The 13,104-nt window shown below is 42.3% G+C and overlaps 2 protein-coding genes across 3 annotated transcripts in view; one reads left to right on the top strand and one right to left on the bottom strand.

The window, feature by feature from the left end:
- PLPPR4 (phospholipid phosphatase related 4) overlaps positions 1–7,686 on the bottom strand; it is a 29,292-nt gene extending 21,606 nt beyond the window's left edge. The window contains exon 1 of the mRNA XM_032697134.1: positions 7,534–7,686. Coding sequence (XP_032553025.1) covers positions 7,534–7,611 — 78 coding nt within the window. The 5' untranslated portion in view covers positions 7,612–7,686. The remainder of the gene's footprint in view (positions 1–7,533) is intronic.
- The window catches only part of PLPPR5 (phospholipid phosphatase related 5), a 149,855-nt gene that overhangs the window by 9,407 nt on the left and 127,344 nt on the right, over positions 1–13,104 (top strand). The gene's annotated exons all lie outside the window — the stretch shown is intronic.

Below are 13,104 nucleotides of genomic sequence, written 5' to 3'. Positions count from 1 at the left end.
AGATTTTTAGATTTATTTTTATGTTCTAAACTTAATTCTTAAATGCCTCAGGCTTATAAGAGAAGGCGTTCAGGCTTTTCAGAAGTGTAAGACTTGCATCTGTATAAAGGTTTTTTGCTTTTCTCTCTGAACTCAAGTTTCTGCTGCTTCTTGTCCCTTTTTTGGATGCAGGTTTCATCTGTCCCAAAAGCTACAAGGAATTAGTCTTTTCTCTAAAGGATTTTTACCTTGCCTTTGTCTAAGTTTTGTGGAACTTATGTGCAGAGACATGATATAATGATCTTTCTTCTCCTAGACTTAACACTATTTGATTTAATTTCAAATCCCAGATGTCATTGAAATCTATTATCATTACCATTTTGGAAAATGAAGTTATCCATATTTCCAGCATTGATTTTAGAATTTAACCTAATTATCTGATGACTGCCAATTAGAGTCTAGCTTTGGAAATACAACCGATATCAAACGTCTTGATCTCTTACCAGATCTTAATAGAAAGCTCTCAGTATGTGTAAGACCAAAAACAGAGCTGATATACCAGTGATACAATTCCTATTTATTTCAGAAATCTCAGTCATGCTGAATGCACGGTAATCCTAAAAGTGCTTTTTAAATTTTTTTATAAATGTATGTGAAGCAGCAATTACACAGGGAGAAACAAACAAAATAAAAATTGTTTAACAAAATATTTTCAAGCAGGAATAATCTAAAAATAGTTTGCAAATATTTATCTTTAATTGCATGTATGTGTTTAAATAGAAATTAAATCCTTAAGCAGAAATTTAAAACACAAAAAAATACCACTAATGCATTTCTTTTCAGTGTGACTTCAAATGTAATTGATGAACCATTCTCTTAATTATTATTATTATTATTGTTTAATTAAATCAATTAGTAGTTATAATCAAGGAATAACTACACACAATGAGATTTAGGATATCGCACATACTGTTGATTACAAAATTCACTTTATGCTCCCACTGCAAGGTTATGGTAAATCAAGAACAGGAGCACTTCAAAAAAACGTGGTTGTTTTCAGGTCAGTGTTACCAAATTTCAGCTAGAAGTTTCCTCAAAACTCCCATCTCTAAGGGACAAAGCTATCAGTCCCTACACAATGCTACAATTCATTGTATTCTCTAAAACATGCTGATTCCCATATACACACACACACAAAAAATTAATCTTGTGGGTGCCAGCCTTTCTCCAGTGACTTACTCCCATGTTGTTTTGCCACTTCAGAACTCCCAACAAATCAAACTTTTAAGTGACAGGATCATCAGTCAAGAAGCAATGTAAGAGCTCAGCTACTGTGCATGTTAAGGTTCCACAATAAGCTGGGTTTTATTAATTTTGGCTGCAGAATAATAGATTTTTAATAATTACAGAAGAAAATCACAGGCAGGGTTATTAATTTTTGGAAGAGACAATAATTTGGAAAAATGCATCTCCTTTAATGGCTAACGTATTCAGGCCTTCTTTTACTACTGGAAGTATTAGGTCAAGAGGATGTTGCTGGACTGGAAAGGGAGCAGGGTCTTCATTCACTAAGAACTACTCAAACTCTACACTTGCCAAGCACAAAGCCAAAACCAGAAGGGACATCTAACTTGTGTCATTTGCATTTGTTCTCCCAAGACAGCCTTGGCACAGGCCTGACACCTCCCTTTTCACTCCCCTTTTGTGGCAGTATGCAGACTGTACAGGTCTTCTATAAGCACAGACATGATGTCAAGGATGTAACACTGATGACTTAGCCAACAAATTATTTAGCTGCTTTGAGCACAGCAGCCTCCTCAGGCCTCAGATAGCCCCTTAATATTTTGGGGATGCTGGTCTCTAATGCACTGTTATAAAAAAATCTGACATCTGTCCTCTGAGTCAGCCACATTGACGAGGTCAGCTCAATGAGCAGACAGCTAAGTGTATTTCTCCTTCCTCTACTCTCACACATCGTTGACTCTTTTCAGAGAAAAAGCCATGTATTTGGAAAGTATTATGCTACTCTGACAGTATGAAGATAATTTCATATTCTGCAGCTGGGGTTTTTTTGGGGTGCCTCCCTCCCCCCCCCCCCCCAGTTAACTTAAATATAACAGAAAACTAATCTAGGAATATGACTACATGAGCCTTCAAGGCACAGCAATATAGCTTAATTCTTGCATTAGATCCAAACATCATGTTCTTAGGAAGAAGGATTTAGTCCTACAGCTTACTCTCCCTCTTCTCTTATTCTAATCACTGCACTCCTCTGGCTTTTTGTGCCTCTTGCAGTCACACCTATACGGGACTTGCAGGTGACTATAATTTAAACGTTGTGGGTCATGCATGACTGAACAGCTGAAAAACACTCCAGATGTAACTGAGAAGTGGCACTGAGCTATCAAATGATGCGTCAAACCCAGCTTTGTCAGTGTAAGTTAGAAACAAAAGGAAATAAAGCATCTTTTGCTGAGACACAGCGGTCATTCTCTACATGCACTTATTTCAATGGAAGCTGATGACCTCCCGAGTTTTGCAGCCTGGAGTCCTACAATGATAACAGATCTTTGTGCTTTTGCTGGTGAGAATTCCAGCTCCTTTGGGGAACAAGAAAAATAAGTGGTCTTTCAGTACTGAAAGAAGTGTTTCAAAACAATCCTGGTACGATTAAGGCCTGGTTGAGCTCTGGAAAATGCAGGAAAAGAAGCTGCCTGTATCTGTATGCATGCATCATACAAAGAGTCTAGAAGACAACATAAGGAAAAAGAAATATAAGTGCACAAAGGACATTGTCTGAAATATCTGATTTGAGTAGATGGAATTTAGGCAACCAACAGATGGAGGCTGTGCCACAGGAGCACAATTTAGCTGGAGAATAAGTGCATCAAGTCACACAGATTGACAACACCTTGACCTTTTGCATTCCCACATCTGAGGCACCGGATGAAGCAGTAACGCCACTGAAGTCAAAGGTAAAATTTATAGTCAATTCTGTGAAAACAGAATTTAAACCAAGAGTTTAGAAGTGGGATAGCATGAGTGAAGACAGTCTTTTTCCTTCACCAAGAAGAAATGTGTCTGTCTGTCCTGCCTCCTAAGTGTGACCATTCTGCCAGGAATGGAAACTGTGTAACTCTGGAAGTTTTCCAGGTTCATATTAAAATGCAAGACACTGATATTTCTTCTCTAACTGAATATAATTATGATACACTCTGAATATGCTGAAAACAAAGTCAATTAACAAAAAGCAAAACTTATTCCAGGAATATTCATCTTCAAGTTCTCCCAGAGGCATGTAGACTTTCTACCATGAAAAGTAATTCCCACTAGGCCAGAGGGGCTATGAATTTTCATGGTAAGTTTTGCCTTTCTCAACTATGCAAAAGAAATTAAGATAAACCATAAGTCTACAGAACCCTAAAATACCATAGGCATAATTAGGAATAAAACAGACTTAACTGCCTGGCAGTGCTGATTACCACATCCTTCAGGTAAGTATGCACAAGGCAATCTAAAATTATTCAGCTCTAACGAGTGTGTGCTAATCAGAGGTTCTGCTAAGCAGAAGTACTACCAGTCCTTTAAAATAACCTCTAAAGCATTCTTATGAGACATAGGATAAATCATCAAGTTATTTTATTTTATGAATCATGAAACTTGCAAATATGTAACTGAAAATGTGTTAAGATTTACTTCATAATACTTATTTATTTGCCTCTGATGTTTTTAGGGAATGACCCATCCGGATTTTTCAGAAGCTGTCTCTTCATTTTCTTTCCTTTACAGTTCTATGTCTGTCAAAGCTTTAGCCCAATTCTCCTTTTGCTTTTCCTGTATAAATGAAGAATAACTAATGATCTTAAGAGGGGCATATTGGTTTTATGTTTTAACTCTTTTGTTGGCAAAACCTGCTAGTTTGAATTATCCATTAGTTCACAGAATATGTCCTGAGTTGGAAGGGATCCACAAGGATCATCAACGTTCAGCTCCTGGCCCTGCACAGGACCATCCCCAAGAGTCACATCCCGTGCCTGAGAGCATTGCCCAATTGCTTCTTGAACTCTGTCAGGATCAGTGCTGTGACCACTTCCCTGGGGAGCCTGTTCCAGTGCCCAACCACCCTCTGGGGGAAGAACCTTTTTCTAATATCCAACCTAAACCTCCCCTGACACAACTTCAGGCCATTCCCTTGGGTCCTGTCACTGGTCATCACAGAGAAGAGATCAGTGCCTGCCCCTCCACCTCCCCTTGAGAGGAAGCTGTAGACTGCAATGAGGTCTCCCCTCAGTCTCCTCTTCATCAGGGCAGTTGGCCTGCATATATTCTATGCAATCATATTTTATCCAACTCTGAAAGTTGTTGCCACTAAACACATTTGTTTACAGGAGTTAGTCTCATTCACAACACATTCTAAAGGATCTTAATAGCTGAAAGCCCTCAGTATCAGAACTGCATTTGTTTGCTGCTGTTTCTGAAGTTCTGCATACCTGCATTATATTGGTTGTTACATATATTATTTCACCCTGTAGAATATATTTCATTTGTGTAACATGAACACATCCCTTTCCTACCACTTGGAATTTGGAATTCCTCCTCAACCCAACATCCTTTTTTCCAAGTCTATCCTTTTGTCTAGCATTCAAGAGAAAAAAATGGCACTTTTTTATAATGTATTTTCTAAACAATCTGCTTTTCCTTTGCCCTAGACCTCCTAGGTAGGTCTTGATGGAAAGTGAATGTCAGCAAACCCTAATCTTCTTGTTTGAAGGTACAAACTTAATGGTCTATGGCTTTTTTTGTTGCAATGCAGAGTGAGTGGGAAGGGACTGTCTGCTGTGAACAGGACAGGGAAAATACAAGTGAATGAGTGCCAAGAGGAAAAAAAATATAAAAGAGTTCACAGCATTCAGAGGTGAGAGGTTGAAAGCCTGTTTTTTATCAGCCATTCATAAAAGTAAAAGCCTTAAAATTCAGAAAGCCTTATTTAAGGGTAAGTCTTGTTTTTAAGTAGTTGGCTGTTGTTAGATTAAATCAGGAACTTACCTCCTGCTTACAAAGGAAATCCATATTACATAGTAATGCCTGTCAACCACACTGGGTGAACTCCTCTATCCCTTACATTTGCAAACTTCTCACTGCAATTATCTGATTAAATCTCTGATTAATCTGATTTATCTCTGATTAAATCTCTTTTTATGGGGTACAACTTAATCTTTGGTTCTCTTTGAGCCAGTCACAACAGACAAATCTAAGTCATCATGTCCTTTACCTGATGCTTCTTAAGTGCTGGCATTTGCTGTGCAACAAATCTTTAGAGAGGCATTCACAACAGTCTGATTAGAATTAGTGTGTGTGTGTGTAAGTACAGAGTGGGTGCACCCAAGTAACACAAGCTACATGTTTCTAAACATCATATGAATTGTTGTTACCCCTTCACTCAAGTGATTTGAGTACACAACTGAAATGTGAGAGATGGTTTCAAATCCTCCTGCTGTGTAAGGGGAGAGGGCTGATAACTCACCAAAAGTTTCCTAATCAATATTAGGGTCAAGTGTATTGCAGTCAATTGGTTTTTTTCTTGATGTTGCTTTTACTTCCCAGTTCAAGAAGGGCCCTAAGTCTGCAGTTCAATAATTAGAACTTGCTCTTGGTGGGAAAGGGTTTTTGCAGGCTCTAGACTTTGTTCCTGTGACTGTATAACATAGAAGTCCTAAAAGTTCATTAGGAGACCATTCCATTAGCTGAGGACTTGGACTCTCTCTCAGAGCAACTGGGTGTCGAAGAAATCTCCACCTGTTTTTAGATGTAGCTGTAAATGACTTGCTGAGGGTCCTAAGAGTCCACACCAGCACAGAGAACTCGCCTGCCTCACGTGGGAACTATACACAGAACTCAGTGCAAGTTCTTCAATGCTCACAGAACCTTTTGTCTTATTCCTTGTACCAGCTGCAGGGAGCTTCTAGGGGAAATACAAGTATGCAATCAATATTATATAAGGCAACACTTAAGAGCAGCACGCACACATTTTGTGCTGTTGCTCTGTATTTTTTCCCATCTTTCTGCAGGCCTAAGCACAGCCCACCAAACAGCATAGGTTCTGGTCTGTCTTGCAGGATCTCTCTATATCATCCCCTGCATTAGAGTTATGCCCAAGCTGAGGTACAGCAGACTCGCTTCCTGTTTGGATTACCAAAGCAGCAAAGACAGCACAGAGAATAAAGAAGCCCCTACCTATTTTAGGGGCTTCTCCAAGCTTAACCTCTGCCTCCTATGCAAAGCTAATGTAAGATATATGTCAGAACAAGTTCTTCCATCAAAGGGTTTTTCTTGAGCAGGCCTAATTACATTGACAGGATGAGCATGATGCTTCCGTATAACCAGCCTCTGCGAAGCTTTCCAGTTGGTGCAGCCTACTTAGGGTTAGCTGCTGACCATGCCCAGGTGCTTAGGGACCAGAAACACTCCACTGGTACCTAAAACTCCTTCTCAGCCCAACCCTTTCTATCTCCCAGAGAACCTCCAAAGCCCTTCAAGTGCACCTGAGGGAAAATAATTTTTATTTTATATTTCACCCAATGTTTATATTTTAATGTTTTATACATTAAGTATTGTATATGTTTTTATGCTTTTGAGTGCCAGTTATAGTTAACTTACACCGTATTTTACCATTAAGGTCTTCACATTATTTCACAATCTCTCTCAGTGCCTCAAAGTGCCTCAGGCTTTTCCCTGTGAGTGGAGTCACCTGAAACACTTTTCTCAATCTGTAAAACATTTTTACCTTTCTCTTACTGCTGTACCACTAGACAAATCCTTAAGCTTAACCTTTGTCTACATACTTATATGTATGTCATACATTACTTATGATTTTACAGCAGCACCTAACTGCCGTACTTTCCAGGGAGGCTAAATGCCTCCAAGTAACACACCAAGCACCCAGTGTCTCTGCAACTCCACCTGCGACCAGCTGAGCAGCCATAGCAGGTTTTGCTCTTTAAGATGTGCTGAGAACCTCATTCTGCTTTAAAAAGAGACATTTTTAGCTCTGATAGAGAAAGCATACAGTCCAGGGGTCAGCAAAAACATACTAGTGATTATAATTTTGAGAACATTTCTATTTTTCTAAGCATTCCCTTATGAACATGATTTTCATTCTATCACAGCAGCGTGAGCGGTGTTTGCCTGGAAGCCAGCTCTCCTTGAAACATGTCTTCCTCCCGAGAGGTTCTTGTGCACATAGCACACTTTAGCTGAGCACCCTCTCATTTTCTGAGCAATTCTTAGAAATAATTCCCGCTTCAAAAGACCGCATAGAAGAGGTTAATTTATTACTGCTCCTTATGGGGGGCTTCGATGCTGATTTCGGTGAGACAAAGCATCACGTAAGGGTTTTGCATCAGCCGGTGCGGACCGAGCGCCGAGGCGATCCCTGTCCGCGGGCGCGCGGCGCTCCCGGCGGAACGGCCCCGCGCCGCTGCATCCAGCGCCGCTGCATCCAGCCCCGCGCCTGGCCGCGGACAGCCCAGCCCGCTCGGCGCGGCGGCCACTCACCTCCACGAAGTAGAAGCAGGGCAGGAGGGTGACGCTGTCCTTGGTCACTTTGCCCTTTGGCCGCTCCTTCGCGGACATGCTGGCGGGGCTGCGGGCGGCGGCCCCGCGGCCAAGCGCTGCCCCGGCCGCTCGCAGCCGCCCGCCCGCCGCGGGCTCTCCTCCGCCCGCCGCCGCCGCGCCGAGCGCTGCGCCGAGCGCGGGGCTGACGTCAGGAGCCTGCTCGGCGGCGGGCGGGGGTCCCGGCCGCCTTAACTCCTTCGCGCCGGGGGTGCGGGGGGAGCCCCGGCGAGGAACCTTTGGCTGCAGCAAGCGATTTGCACGTGTACACGTACAGGCGTGAGAGACCGGGACAGGATCCCTGCGGGCGTGAGGATGCTCGGGACGCTCCGTGGGGAGCCTGCGGCATTTATCTTGTTTCTAGGAAATATTTTTTTCTGAAATAGATTAGTGGAATGGCCCTGGGAATCGCATTCCTATACGACCAATGTTTTCTTGCAGGTGTACTCTTTTTGAGACCAAGTTGCTAACGACAGTTCACCCCAGCCTCAGCGCCAGTCAGGGGGTGGGATGTGACTGGGACTGAGCCAAACTGAGCTCTTCAACCCCACGTGCAATACTGAGGCACGTGATTCCTCTGATCTGTGAAGTATCTGGTGCAGTTCCTGCTACAGTCTTGAAGAGAGCAGAATTAACCTGAACAATTGTTTCCATGGTGAAACGTGTTGAGATCCTATTTATGGATCAAAGTTTGCAGCGTTTTCTCGGGCAAGCTCCTATTGATGTCAGTGAGAAGTACCCTGGATAAGGCCTGCAGGAGTTCTCTGTGCAAGATAGCATCTTCATTCTTTGTAGCGCATTAATGTCTACAGAAGTCTTGTGCCTGTCAGTTTCTTGTTGCATTGTGGTGTTTAGCTTTAATGTTCAAGGAGAGAAGTGTGAATCAAGCAGTCGTTTATTTCCTGTCCCTCCTCTTTTGGGGAAAAGGGGAAATAACCTGCTGTTCTTGTTCAGATGATTGCTAGTATTTTGGCTGCTATGGCAATGGAGATGAAAATTGTCATGAGCCGCTTTTCTTTTCTAGCTGTTCTCTATTCATTTATCCAGAGTGGATATGCCAATCCATGCTCTGCACTGAGCAGACAAGCAAAGACATTTCATGAGAGGGTAAAATCAAAAACATACTCCCTGCCTGCAGGCAGGTGTGGAAGGCAAATCTGTAGTCTGACTCCAAATCATTGAAAAAGACTTTTCAGAGCAGCAACATGTGTTGCCATACCAACACGTATTCTCGTCATAACCCTGCTAGGAAAGATTTCCAGGGTTTCTGCCGGCTTAGGAATCAGGGCACTTGTTGGTAACCTTGTGAAAGGCAAGCTAGGGGATTCCAGGCAGAGGTGGCTAGAATGGTTGCTGGGAGCAGAGGAGCAGTGAGCAGAGGAGGTTTGTGCCTGTCTATCAGCACTAAATTCCAGGAAATTACTCTGATGTGGGGATGTCTGGTAGTGGTTTCTGCCCATCAGTGGTCTAGTCTTTGAGTAAAAAAAGTCCCTTTTTGTTAACTTTGCTGATGGGTTATTCCAAGTAAAACAGCAAGTCTTGAGGAGCTGTAGTAAGATTTTGCTCTTGCCAAATATGTAACTTTTATTGGGGAGAATGTTAATGAGTGATATCCACTTAGAGTTGCATTTACAGTATGAGCCTTGATTATTGTGAAATCATGAATCTGGTTTGAAAAATCATCAGCACACGCTAATAAAAATTACTCAGGAGTACTTTTTCTGCCTCTGTTTCACACACGATTGCTTCATTCTGCGAGAGCAGGGGGATTAGGGTGCTTCTTTGGTAAAATGAACCGAGAAATTCACATTGTAATGTAACTTTAGAAGCTGGAGAAACTCCTACTAGTAAGTTTATTTTGTCATTGTACTGCCTAAAAGCCAATTAAGAGTGCATTTGTGATAGTTAGGCACAGTGAAACACAAGGCAGTATCCAGCCTCTATTCTACAAATTCTCATTATAAAGAAGTGTCAGGTGGGAAGGATGCAATGCAAGCTGTGCGACTGCTCTAAGGGCAGGAAGAATTGTGCTAATTCTCTGGGATTTTTTCTCACTATTTTGTGAGTGTACTGATAGAAGGAGTTAGAAGAAGGGTTATTTATGAGTCAGTTGAAGTAAAGCAGTCACTTTTTTGTCAGTGACAGACCTTGTCAAGAATTTCTGCCCTGTATCTAGTCAAACAGAGGAGGAAAAGGATAATCAATGCCTTGGTCCCAGAGTGTGACGTGTCTGTCTCGCACTAGTCTTAAAGTGATGGGCAAGTATGGACATGGCTAGGGTGCATTTCCTACCCTTCTCTCTGGGCTTTCACTTAGGTTCTTTTTTGAGACTCAGCTATAGAGTAAGTCACCAAGGTACAGCTAAGGTGCCACTTCATCATTTCAGCCTTGCTCTGCTGCCAGCAATGCATTCCTGGCCCCCTTCTTATCTACCTGAGCCTCAGAGGGAAGCACTTGGTGGAATCAATGCAGAGGCTCTGTACCTTTCTTCACCGTGCAGTATCCAGAGAGGGCTGCAGGCATTTGGACCTTGTGTCCTGAACTAACATAATGGAGTGAGAATATTTCTTCTCTGCTTCTCAAGACTGATATTTAGGTTGCCATGTGTCCTCTTTCAAGCACATGAATATTGATGGAAAATTAGAAAAATCCCTTGCTGAGTACAATGATATGGCTTCTGGACTAAGGGTTTCATCTATATATTAATACCTGAAAACACACAAGTCCCCCCGGTGCTGTTGCATTCAGCTATTTTGACAGTTAATTATAAGAAATTAAGGGATTGGTTCCCATTTACAAAGAAACTCATTGGATTGCTTAAGAAGTATAAGCAGCCTTCAAATGAGTATAACGTACGTTTATATCCTTGTTAAATTCCTTTAATGCTGATAGAACAGTGTGAAATGGCTTTTGTGTAAATGAGTGTATTGACTTTGTGCAGCAAAGTTTTCATAGCAGGGGAACTACAGGGGTGGCTTCTGTGAGAAGATGCCAGAAGCTTCCTCTATGTTTGATAGAGCCCATGTCAGCTGGCTCCAAGATGATCCACCACTGACTAGGACTGAATCCATTGACAACAATGGTAATGTTTCTGGTATAACATGGTCAAGGAGGTGAAAAAGTTGCTGTGCAACAGCAATTGCATCTGGGGAGAGGAGTGAGATTATGTGAGAGAAAGCTCTGAGACACTGAGGTCAGTGAAGAAGGCGGGGGAGAAGGAGGACCACACACTGGAACAGGTAGATGCCTAAAGGAGGCTGTGACCCTGTGGGAAACCCATGCTGGAACAGGGTCCTGGTGGGACTTGTGACCCTGTGGAAGGGACCCACACTGGAGTGGTTCATGAAGAACTGTAGCCTGTGGGAAGGACTCACATTGGAGAAGTTCTTGGAGAACTGTCTTCCACAGGAGGGACCCCACGCTTAGAGCAGGGAAAGAGTGTGAGGAGGAAGGAAAGGCAGAGGCAATGTGAAGCTAACCACAACACCCCTCTAACCCTAGCCCATCCCCCTGCATCACTGAGTGGAGAGGAGGTAGAGACTTTAGGAGTAAAGTTGAGGCCAGAAAGAAGGGAAGGGGGGGGGGTGAAGATGTTTCATGATTTGGTTTTATTTCTCATTATCCTACTCTGATTTGATTTGCTATAAATTCATTAATAAACTGGTCATAACTAAACTAATTTCCTCCAGTCAAGTCTGTTTTGCCCAAGACAGTAACTGGTGAGTGATCTCTCCCTGTTCTTGTTTTGACCCATGAGACCTTCGTTAGATCTTCTGTCCCCTCTCCAGCTGAGGAGGAAAGTGATAGAGTGGCTTTGGTAGATGCCTGGTGTCCATCTAGGGTCAGCTCACCACAATGAGTGGCTCATCCATATGATCTCCTAAAGGAAAATGTGTTGGCGGTAACTAATTCAGAAAACACCTCCTGTCCATTTCAATCAAGATAGTCTTACAAGAAAGTGTGGTGATGCGTGACTTTATGAATGCATCTATGTTCAGGATAGTCATATGTACAGGATCTGCACTAGCACTGACAGCTTTTTTACCCAGCTTCAAGCTATCTCTGTAACATGGCAACATGTGAGCATAAAGCATAATATTTTTTGTTTGTGCTTTGCTTCAGCAAAACCAATCAAGTTCATGGAAACATTTAAAGAAGTTGGGGAAATAAAAGATGAAATTCATAGGTGTGGACTGTAGGCCTCTTCTGACTCATCTGGAATAAGTTTTTAAGAGCAATTTATTATTCTGTCAATGAAAAGAAAACTTGGCCATCAGTGGTGTCCCTGGTGATTGCAAGCTGAATTTTAATAGCTCAGTTTGACCCAAGACCTTACCCCCTTAAAGAAGTATTGCTGGTAAAGCTTCTTTAGGTGAAGAAAACACCTTTCTTTGTACTTGTCAGGCAGACAGCAGCTGCCACAGTTATTAGAAACATGATTTGATTTTCCAGCAAAGTCTACTGTGTTGGCAAAGTTGCAGTGCATAAAATGTAACTGCAGGTCATCGTCTCTTTATCCAGGTGCTCTCTTCCCTCTGCAGCAAAGCCCTCCTTTATTCCCAGGCTTTGGTAAGTGCTGGACACAGGCAATGGCTATGGTTTCACTGCTTCCATGGGAACAGAAAGCATACTGCATAAGCAGGGACCAGTGCTATATCGCTGAATAAACCCACTTGCAAAGCAGTATGAAATAAAATGGCAAAGATTTAAAGAGAGCTGGTGAGTGCAGGGCTGTGCAGATCCCCTGGTCAGAGAGTGGCTCTGGGGGGTTTGTAGAAAGCAGAAGTTTGGCCAGAGGCCGCAGCAGCTGCTGCAATTGCACTTACTGTTGCTTAGTAGCCTAAGAAAACCTGCTTTCCCCTGGTCACCACACAATTTCCCTGCAGGAAGGCCTCCTCTGGGACTGTGTGCATGGATCAGGGTTAACTCATATTATATAGATGGATTTTTTGTTTTTGGTTTGCCCACTGACTGTGTGGAATAGATGATGTGAACTCAGCATATTAAAACAGTAATCCTCTCTGGAGAAAGAGTGGCATATGGGAGCTGGGCTTTGCTGTGTGGAACTGACAGATGTTTCTTGTTCTGCTTTGCTTGCCATATCAGAATTCAGATATGCAGCAGTGTGTGTTTGTATATATATTCTTCTTTCTTCCCTCCTAGTCTCTCGGGAAAATGTCTGGTTGTGGGAATTTCCTCTGTGTATTGAATTCACATGTTATTCAGTAAGTAAATCTGCCCTGAGAAGATGAGGGGACATTCCTTGTTTTACAGTTACCCATTTAAAAGATTGTTATAGTCAGAAGACAGATACATTTTTACAAGAATTTCATGAGCAGGCTTTCTAATCTTTGGTGCAACTACTTTAGTATATTTATTTGGAGAAAAGAAAATTCTGGCTCCCAGGACAAGGCCCATGTCAGACAACACGGCAACATCTTTTCTAGCATCCTAACAAGGTACCTTATGTATGAACCTCGTAAATGTTATCAAAGGAAAACACTGTAGGATATA

Source organism: Chiroxiphia lanceolata, chromosome 9 (genome assembly GCF_009829145.1).
Source record: "Chiroxiphia lanceolata isolate bChiLan1 chromosome 9, bChiLan1.pri, whole genome shotgun sequence".
Classification (NCBI taxonomy): domain Eukaryota; kingdom Metazoa; phylum Chordata; class Aves; order Passeriformes; family Pipridae; genus Chiroxiphia; species Chiroxiphia lanceolata.
The sequence above is the reverse complement of the archived record's forward strand: the minus strand, read 5'-3'. Positions and strand labels throughout refer to the sequence as shown.